Raw genomic sequence first — 9,539 nt, 5'->3', positions numbered from 1 at the left:
GGGTGGGGGTGGGGGGAAAGTAATGAATTTATCAGAAAAATAACACAAACACTGTCCTCATTATAAAACATTATTAAAAATGCTTCAGCAAGAAAAGTGTATTTTAAAAATGAGCTGGGCACTGAATCTGTTGCCTGCCACGCGTTTGCTGTTGCGGTGCTTCGTGCAGGAGATGCTGCACAAAGAAATGTTTGTGATGTAAAGGCACCATGTAATTTCCTTCTGTTTCACTGGGTATTTTTTTTCCTGTCCTCTTCCCTCAGCTATGCATTTCCAGGAGTGGTTACGGTCACTTCGCTCCAGTGCGGGTCTCAAAGGTTCTGAATCAGAGGACCTCTGGAGTCTTCTGCCGTCTCTGCCTCTGTCCTCCTTCTCCCTGTCCTCCCTGTCTCTATCGTCCTCCTCTCTGCTGGGTTTAGGAGCCCTGGCCTCTCTCACTGCGTACTGGCTGGTGACCCGTCCTCGACCCATGCGTCCTCCCTGTGATCTGCAAGCCCAGTCTGTAGCCGTAAATGTGAGTGGATCATGGTCACCGCTGGTATGATTGTGTTTAAACTTGTATAAATGACATGCATCATTATGGAAGGAGTGTTTTAAGGTGTTTGATAGTGGCGTTTGTCGTAGGGAGATCCAAGCTGCAGGCGATCGGCTCTTCTTAAAGATGACTCACTGCTGGAGTTTTACTATGATGACACCAAGACGGCTTATGACATGTTCCAGAGAGGCCTGAAGATCTCAGGTGATGACACCTGGCACCTCTATTACAACACATTTCATTCACAATATAATTTACTGATGTATCATAAGTAAAACTTGTTCTTGGTCCCTAGTTAAAAAAGAAAAAAGAAAGCTATCACAGACACCATGCTATAAATGGTATATATGTTTGCACTGGTGTGACACTGCTGTCTTGTGTCCTTCAGGAAATGGCCCGTGCCTTGGCTTCAGGAAGCCGGGCCAGCCCTACCAGTGGATCTCCTACACTGAGGTCTGACATTTTTGTATTTTTTTATCCTCCGGCCGTCACGCTTTTCTGTTATGTGACTCTGTGTGTCTCCGATCCTTCAGGTGGCAGAGCAGGCGCAGGTGCTGGGCTCTGGGCTGTTGGCTAAAGGCTGCCAGCCGAACCCGCAGCAGTTTGTCGGGATATTTGCACAAAACAGACCAGAGGTATGAACTCATCACTGTCTTGTAGTGTAAAATGTGTTCCCGCACTGGTGGATCACCTGTGAGCTTCAGAGTCGGTTAGATAACTTCTAAGACACAAACTGTTCTCGCCTCTAATCAAGATTATTGATCCTTAAACCTCTCAACAGACCTATAATTCAAAATATTATTTCACCAGGTTAAAACTTAATATATTCTCATACACACATCTCCATAGAGGGTTGTTATCATACCCTTGGAGCCCAGGATCACATTTTCTTTTTTCTTCTTTTTCTTTTAATGAGTTTTCAAATTGAAAATATGATTTGTGTTTGTCTTTGTCCTGAAAGTGTGTTTTCCTCTATTCGTATTGAGAGCAAAGTGCTGGTGGTGAAAGTGGGTCTCCAGGGCAGCTAATATTGGAACATGTCTGCTCCCAAATTCATTTTTATCATATCCATTAGGCAAAGCCTTTTTTTGGCATTCCCGTGTAGACTGAAGATGAAACACAATTTTATGATCAGACCGATCTACACACTGGCTGGTGTTTTTATTTATGTAGTTTTATTTCTTTTGTAAATATGAAATGCATGTAATGTAATGTAGTGTCTAATGTTTAGATATCTGACACAACAAGGACACAGTGATGAGTGAAGTTTGGAAATGAGTAACAGTCCTGCTCTGTCTCCCTCTGCTGGTGACAGTGGATAATCTCAGAACTGGCCTGCTACACTTACTCCATGGCGGTGGTGCCTCTCTATGACACCCTGGGGCTGGAGGCCATGGTCCACATACTCAACCTGGGTGAGACAACCTTCATGTAAAAAAAAAAAAAAAAAACAATGTTGATGAGATTTTATCAATATTTAAAGGAATAGTGCACAAAATATAAATGTGGTCTTTATTGGTCTTCCAGCCTCCTGTATCAAATCGGATTTGATTGTATGAAAGACCATTGTGGTGGTTAATGCACAGTGACCGCCCTCACACAATATTGTTCTAGAGACTATTACCAGACAGTACCAATCAAAAGTTTTGACACACTTATGTGAATGGGAAAGTGTGTCCAAACTTTTGACTGGTACTGTATGTGTAACTGACATATAGCAAATATATGATCTAAAAAACTATAGGAGATGTTTACATGTGCATTATGTTCTCAGACTCTTTACTTAAGGTCGAGTATTTGTAAATTATTAAATTATTTAATGAAAGTACACTATTAAGAGCTAAATGTCCTTGAATAATGAAGTAAATATGCTGGTTCTGCAAAAAACTAATTCACATTCTTTTTTTAAACTTCTCTCAACTGCTCAACTCTCAGACACTTTTTGTAAGGGAATAAAACCCCAAAAGGTTATGATGAACCACTGATTTAATCTTTGACAATGTATTCAAATTTATAATCTTTTCTTTTCAAATCTACAAAATCACAGAAAATAGCATGGCTGTCAGATACACAGTGTCTGAGTGGAGTAAAAACAAAGTAGGAGAAAGTGATACATACAAGAGTAAATGTACTTACTTACTTTCCATAATTACTGTATATAGTATTTAGTAGCTTTTTTATTTAAATTTTGTTCATATTTAATTTATATATAGTAGATAGATAGTAGTAAAAGGTATTTAATAATGTATATACTATTCAAATCAACATATCAGCTGTTGTACCTCTGCTGCAATCACACTTGATTTTTCCTGCGTGGGGTCAGTAAAGTTTATCCCATCTGTGTGTCGTGGTGCATTCTCAGCGGAGATCTCTCTGGTGATCTGTGACCGGGAGGAGAAGGCAGCGTCTCTGTTAGAGAACAAGGAGAAAGGCGTGACGCCGAAGCTCTCTTGCCTGGTTCTCTTTAACAACTTCAGTGAAGCCTTTGTGGAGAGGGCGAAGGCCAGCGAGGTGGAGGTTTTGAAACTGGAGCAGCTCATGGTGAGCAGGGTGGAAAGACTAAATCCCTATAATGCAGACTCATTTAAATTTCTCCCCTTTAATCAATGCTGATGTGTAAATTGATATGAGTGACTCATCTTTGTCCACATCGTAGGACCTGGGAAGGCAGAACCTCAAAGATCCTGTGGTGAGTTTATCGTCTCTCAGCTGCTGTGTCACCGCATCAAACTGGTTCCAGTAAATACCTAATCCCCCTCTAAATGCTAGGTTGACAGTTTTATTGTTGCTCCTGTCCCATAAGATATCATTAACATTCACTTGTAAACAGGGCTTAAATTAAGAGTGGAGGAAGCCCGTTGTCATATTCTCATATTTTATTGCTGCCTGCTGTAGCCGCCCCAGCCCCAGGATCTGGCCGTGGTTTGCTTCACCAGTGGAACCACAGGTATCGTCTGATCTCATAAGTCTCTCCATAATTATCCTTCACTCACATCATTAGAGAAGTGTCCTTCAGTGCCCACTAACAACCTCTCATTGTGGCACCGCTATAGTTTCCTTTGCTGTGCAGAGCACTGCAATAATGTCTTGTTTATTTATCCAGGGAAGCCCAAGGGAGCCATGATCACCCACGGCAACATCGCCTCCAACACTTCCTCTGTCATTAAGATCCTGGAGGTCTGTCTACACTTCCACCTCCTTGTCTAATTGAGAACAGCCTCATAGCTTGCATCACTTCCCATCTGCTTGTGTCTCTGTATCTCAAAGCTGTCCCTCTCCCTGCTGTGTCTAATGGTATGATTAATTGGGTGTTTGATTGCCCCTGTCGCTGCAAGGTACTTTAACTAATTGCCCCCGTATAAAGATTCAGCTATCTTAACTGCTGCTGGAAAAGCCATACAGCATGTTTGATTGCCTGCGAGGCTTTACCGTATGCTGCTGCCTGAACTTTATCTCTCCCTGGTGCTTTGCTCATTTTTATGTCTCGTTTCCTCTCAGGGTTCGTTTGTGATCCAGCAAGAGGATGTGTCGATCTCGTACCTGCCGCTTGCCCACATGTTTGAGAGGATGATTCAGGTAGTTGATCTTCTCAGATATATATTTTTTTTTCTAGTGTGTGTTTATGTGTAAACCCTAAATTAAGTCTATTTCTGCAACAGGTCTCTATGTTCTGCCATGGGGCCAGAGTAGGATTCTACCAAGGGGACATTTCTCTTCTTATGGATGACATTAAAACTCTCAAACCCACCTTCTTTCCTGTTGTGCCTCGATTACTCAATCGCATCTATGACAAGGTCAGCGAATATATCCACATCTTGTCATTTAAACGGTATTTAGAAGGGATAACTCTTGGTCGGTTATATTTTAAACCTGGCTTTATGTTTATGTCCATTTTCACTGATTCCTGTAAAGATCCTGGGTTCTGTGACGTCTCCGTTGCGACGCGCTTTGCTTCACTACGCCGTGAGGAGAAAGCAGGCGGAGCTCAGCAGCGGTGTTGTACGTAACAACAGTCTGTGGGACAAACTGGTGTTCAACAGGATTCAGGTCAGTTTCTGCAAGCTCCATTTTATTTCTGCCTGAATCATATTTTCCCATGTTGTTGCAATTGAGTTTTTTTGTTTTCCATTGCTTTGCAGTGCTGTACATTCATATGTGTCCCTAGTAAAGACCTACTGGACATTGATTTTCAGTCTTAATTGACATCTTTTCTGTAAATCAGGATGTAACTATTTATGTTTTGTAGTAGTTAACACAGTGGTACCGGCAGCCCTTCAAACAACAAATTTGTATCCAAACTTTACAAGAGAAGCACAACTATTCCAGCAACGAGTGCCAAAATCACGCAGAGCATATTGGCCCTGTGGGAGTGTATTGGAGAAGTGCGCACACAGGCAAACAAGAGCTGAAAGATTCTGGCTCAGTATTGTCAATGCAGATGGGAAATATGACCGAGGTTGAAAATGGTTAAAATGGAAATTTTACAATATGATAGTGTTTGAGATATTTTACACAAATACTGCCTGCACTACCTCTGTTTCAGGCCAGTTTAGGAGGTAATCTACGCTTTGCTCTGACCGCTTCAGCACCCATCTCCCCCACAGTGCTGTCCTTCCTCAGAGCCACTCTGGGCTGTCTGATATTTGAGGGTTATGGTCAGACAGAGTGCACTGCAGGCTGCACTTTCTCTATGCCGGGAGACTGGAGCGCAGGTAAGAAACTGATGCGTTACCTTTTTTTTTTTTTCTCTCTCTTGGTTGCTTGTGCGTTTGTGCCCGTGCTGGTTCCTCCTGTCCTCAGCAGGTATGTTTGTGTGTCTGTTAGGTCACGTTGGTGCTCCTTTACCCTGCGCCATGGTGAAGCTGGTTGACATTCCTGACATGAAATACTATGCAAAGAATGGAGAGGGAGAGGTGAGTCTAAACATGTGGTCATGCTAAACATATTACCAGACAATGTGCTTCCTGCTGACACTTCTCACGGCTTTATCCTGCATCAGATCTGCATCCGTGGCCCCAGTGTGTTCAGAGGCTACTTGAGGGACCCGGAAAGGACAGCTGACGCCTTGGACAGCGACGGCTGGCTGCACAGCGGGGATGTGGGCCAGTGGCTTCCAGTAAGATTAGACAGTATAATCAGAGTGACATATAAACACATATATTGTTTCTTGTAAGTGAGCAAATGTCTGTGTTTGTATTTCTCTTCTGTCAGAACGGGACACTACGCATCATTGACAGAAAGAAGCACATCTTCAAGTTGTCCCAGGGAGAGTACATCGCTCCGGAGAAGATAGAAAACGTCTACATGCGTTGTGTTCCTGTGCTCCAGGTGTTCGTGCATGGAGATAGTTTACAGGTACAATGCTAATATGATGCGATTCCTATTCATTTGATCTATATACAAAAACATCTGCCGCAGTGCGAGTTAAATAATCGATTTTTCTCTTGTATTTCCTGTTACCAGTCTTATCTCATAGGCATAGTCGTGCCTGACCCTGAGGTGTTTGTTGACTGGGCTAAAGAGCGGGGATTTGTGGGGTCCTATGAGGAGCTGTGCCAGAATCCTGTATGTCAAATCTCCAAACATCTCTTTAATATCACTACTTCACACTACTGTATGGATTCTAAAAGATGTACTTGGCTATCTGTCTTCCTACAGGATGTAAAGAATGCAGTATTAGAGGACATGAAAGCCGTGGGGAAAGAAGCAGGGCTGAAGTCATTTGAACAAGTGAGCAATCTCTGCTCACGGTTAAAATTCAGAAGCTACAAACCTCCCAATACTGACTTACATTGTGGTTGTGTGTCATATCTTCTCCTTTCTCCTTCTTCCTTTCAGGTGAAGGACCTTCACTTGCATCCAGAGACGTTCAGTGTCGCCAACGGCCTCCTCACACCCACCCTGAAAAGTAGACGTGCCGACATCCGTAGAGTCTTTCAGGAACAGATATCAAGCATGTACAGTAAAACAGCCATTTAAAAGACTCTACTCAGTAATTCACACACAACACCCAAGGGTTACTGGTGTACAATAAGGGAAAAATAATAAGTGCGGGAACCTGGGGGAGAAAAAAATTAAATTAACGTCCAGCAGTGCCTCATCTAAAATATACAATTGGATATATTTTGGAATATTGGTATTTTGCTTCAAAGAAGTTTTAATTTACATCCACCTCCGTCCACATTGTGTAATGCATTAACTCTTCACATGAAAAATAACACAGAATGGGCCCAAACCATTTTATTTCTCTCTATGTTGTCTTTGTCACTAATTCAATGTTGATTCAATGGGAGATTTTACTGTTATGTAAATTATTGTGTAGCTGTAGAGAGAAGAATCACAGATGTTATTAGGAAGCAATCTGCACAGACACTAAGTTAGATATTTTATTTACACTGGCCTGTTCTTTTCCCAAGCAAGGAATTTTAAAGGGAAACTACTTGTGGGGCCGTTAGAACTTGCATTAATTGTAGGTGTGTATTTTAAGGGTTGATGGGTCACCATGTAAGCATTTCATGAACATCCTGGATCCTAGCTCGATGGTCATATTTTTCTAATTGGTTCTGGAAGATTTCCTAAGCCAGTGTGAGCATGTAATCCTTCACCTGATGTTAAACCATTGCAACTAATGAGGATTTCAACCAGCAATGATTTGTGTAAAAAAAAAAAAAGAAAAAAAAAAAAAGAGGAGACTGTACTGTAAATACTGCTTATATTGAGATTTGTCGACCGGACACTACTGACTAATTCCAGTAAAGCAAAACTGAACAGAAATAAAGATTAGTAACTGATAACTCTTTTGTGTGATTAAATTACAGCACATTTGATTCCCCGCAAGGCACTCGGACACGACTCCTGCACTCACCCTGAGAGATATGCAGTGGATAATCAAACATCAAGTAATCAAGGCAACAATATAATAGTAACAGGTTAACAATGCAGATTGTAGACATGGTTGCTATTGTCACCATTAATTTATTTCATGATTGAGTATACATTGAGACGACAGCTGAAAACACTGTCTTTTAACAGATTCTGGTATTAATACATTTAAAACCTAAAAAAACCAACACTAATGTTATTCATTTAGGTATGTTAAAAAAAAAAAAAAAAAAATCAACCTGTACTACAACTTACTCATTTAGAAAAAAACCTTCATTAATACACTTTTTTCCATGTAACTCTTAACAGTTACACATTGCAGGACACAAAGAAATAATTACACAATCAAAACAGGACTGTTGAAGAATAAATAGTCAACTTCTTGGTATGACATCACCAAAAATCCACTTATGTGATATGGGAGCAATCAGTGTGTGTATGTTACCATATAGCCCCATTAACCAGAGCATGGTCATCATACTGAAGCTGTCCCTGATGATAAAGGTGGAAACAAAGGAGTGCAATGACAGTATGATTTGGTCCAAAATCAAGGAAAGCCAGAAACATTTGGCTTCCAACCCTGGTGAACAGGGAACAGAGAAAGGACTTTTTCTAGACTGCCAACAATGTGTGAGGTTCTTTGCTAACAGATGAACTGAACCACCAACAATAGAACAAAGGATGGATGGTGTGAATAAAAGGAAATTGTGTGTCATGATCGGTATTTCCCACTAGAGGGAGCACCAGCCTTTGTTTTGGACAGCAATTTGATTTCAATGGCGACTTGTTTTCTCCGCAGCCCGAGTGGTCGATGTTTCAACACTGCTGCACAGGCACAATCTCACTTCACACAACTTAGTTTTCATGTTACATCCACAGTCAGGACAATGTAGGCAGATAATGCACAGGTGATGTTACCAGTAGCATCCTGTAAATCCCCATCAAAAGCCCTCACACACCATGGCACAGAGCTAAACTTAGAGATAACCAACAAAGGCCAGAATACAGAAAGATATTTTCTTGCTGTTAACCTACAGTACCTTACATAACATTCACTCTGTAGTGTTTGTAATTTCAAAGTCGGGCAATAAAAACGATGTTTCACAGTTTGTAGGTAACAAAGCAGAAATGAATAAAAACATTTCCTTGTTTCCTTTCCTACTTTAGAAAGAAACACTTATAGACTGAAACCAAGAAGTGTAACCCTGTTAATTAGTTCTGACGAGAGCTGTTTGATTCCTTTACTAAAATAAAAAACTAAAAATAACAAAAAAAACATATTGGCTTATAATGTTGCACTTGGCTGATGGCTTTGTTAATGTGGCATTTTAGCTGCTCTGAGTTGCAGAGAGTTTTTGTACAGAGAATGAAACATGGGAGTTTAGTGCAAGAGGAATGGGGGGGTGATGAGGCCGCAAGGAAACAAACTGATAATCAGGTTAAGGCCATTGCTGTCCGTTTGAACTGCGCGGAGGAGCCTGAAAAGAGTGCAATCCATTCAGAGAGGCATGAAAGGAGCCCTTCCCGGTTTTCGGCTTTCCTCCCTCAGTCGTCGGCGACAATGGACAGTGCACGCAACTCGCTGAGCTTGGCCTCGGTCTCCCTCTCCCTCTGCTCATCAGTCAACCCTGCCTGGTCGATCTGGTCTGTTAACTCGCTGAAGATCTTGTACATTTCGGTGAAATAGACCACCTGAGGGGGCAGGAAGGAAAAAGGAAAAAGCTGTCATACCAGAAAAAATAGTCCTGTCTGTCCTCTGATGTAAAGACATTGTCAATCCAGAGACCTTTCTTAGATGCTTCTCAGGAAAAACTCCAAATTCATGTCCAAACTGCTCCACTTGCACAATCTAACCTTGCTTTTACTTAAACAAGTCTGAAGCTGCTGGTCTCATACCTCTTCAACCTCGCTAATGAGAACTGATTCGAGAGGAGAAGAGGGAGCCCACAGATATCAAACAACTCCAACAAAGCCCCAAAAACCCAGCACTTCAGTGGGTAGTGACCCTGCTTTTCTCTCCCGATCTGAACAAGAGATAGAGAGTGTTCACTGAAAGCTTTTTTGACACTTCCCACCCCTGCTTCTTCCCCTTAGTTCATGAGTCAGGCTCCCTAGAGAGTTG

At 41.7% G+C, this 9,539-nt stretch overlaps 2 protein-coding genes across 3 annotated transcripts in view; one reads left to right on the top strand and one right to left on the bottom strand.

Moving 5' to 3' along the window:
* acsl2 (acyl-CoA synthetase long chain family member 2) overlaps positions 1-7,329 on the top strand; it is an 11,046-nt gene extending 3,717 nt beyond the window's left edge. Inside the window, exons 2-20 of one of the 2 annotated variants that reach the window (XM_023418271.2) lie at positions 264-514; positions 625-739; positions 924-988; positions 1,069-1,170; positions 1,851-1,950; positions 2,898-3,076; positions 3,192-3,224; positions 3,431-3,482; positions 3,639-3,712; positions 4,034-4,111; positions 4,195-4,329; positions 4,448-4,582; positions 5,079-5,247; positions 5,360-5,448; positions 5,535-5,651; positions 5,747-5,890; positions 5,999-6,100; positions 6,194-6,265; positions 6,374-7,329. In XM_023418271.2, coding sequence (XP_023274039.1) covers positions 266-514; positions 625-739; positions 924-988; positions 1,069-1,170; positions 1,851-1,950; positions 2,898-3,076; positions 3,192-3,224; positions 3,431-3,482; positions 3,639-3,712; positions 4,034-4,111; positions 4,195-4,329; positions 4,448-4,582; positions 5,079-5,247; positions 5,360-5,448; positions 5,535-5,651; positions 5,747-5,890; positions 5,999-6,100; positions 6,194-6,265; positions 6,374-6,514 — 2,151 coding nt within the window. In that variant the 5' untranslated portion in view covers positions 264-265 and the 3' untranslated portion in view covers positions 6,515-7,329. Of the gene's footprint in view, positions 1-263; positions 539-624; positions 740-923; positions 989-1,068; positions 1,171-1,850; positions 1,951-2,897; positions 3,077-3,191; positions 3,225-3,430; positions 3,483-3,638; positions 3,713-4,033; positions 4,112-4,194; positions 4,330-4,447; positions 4,583-5,078; positions 5,248-5,359; positions 5,449-5,534; positions 5,652-5,746; positions 5,891-5,998; positions 6,101-6,193; positions 6,266-6,373 lie in introns of both variants that reach the window. The other variant, XM_087177115.1, reaches the window with a different exon arrangement.
* Positions 7,330-7,490: 161 nt separating this feature from the next.
* The window catches only part of bin3 (bridging integrator 3), a 28,681-nt gene continuing 26,632 nt past the window's right edge, over positions 7,491-9,539 (bottom strand). Inside the window, exon 9 of the mRNA XM_023418273.2 lies at positions 7,491-9,109. Within this exon, the coding sequence (XP_023274041.1) occupies positions 8,963-9,109 (147 nt within the window). The 3' untranslated portion in view covers positions 7,491-8,962. The remainder of the gene's footprint in view (positions 9,110-9,539) is intronic.

The sequence above is a fragment of the Seriola lalandi genome, unplaced genomic scaffold, assembly GCF_002814215.2.
Source record: "Seriola lalandi dorsalis isolate HSWRI2012SDOR001 ecotype SW California unplaced genomic scaffold, Sedor1 jcf7180002054581, whole genome shotgun sequence".
Classification (NCBI taxonomy): Eukaryota; Metazoa; Chordata; class Actinopteri; order Carangiformes; family Carangidae; genus Seriola; species Seriola lalandi.
This window is presented reverse-complemented; position numbering and strand designations above follow the sequence as displayed.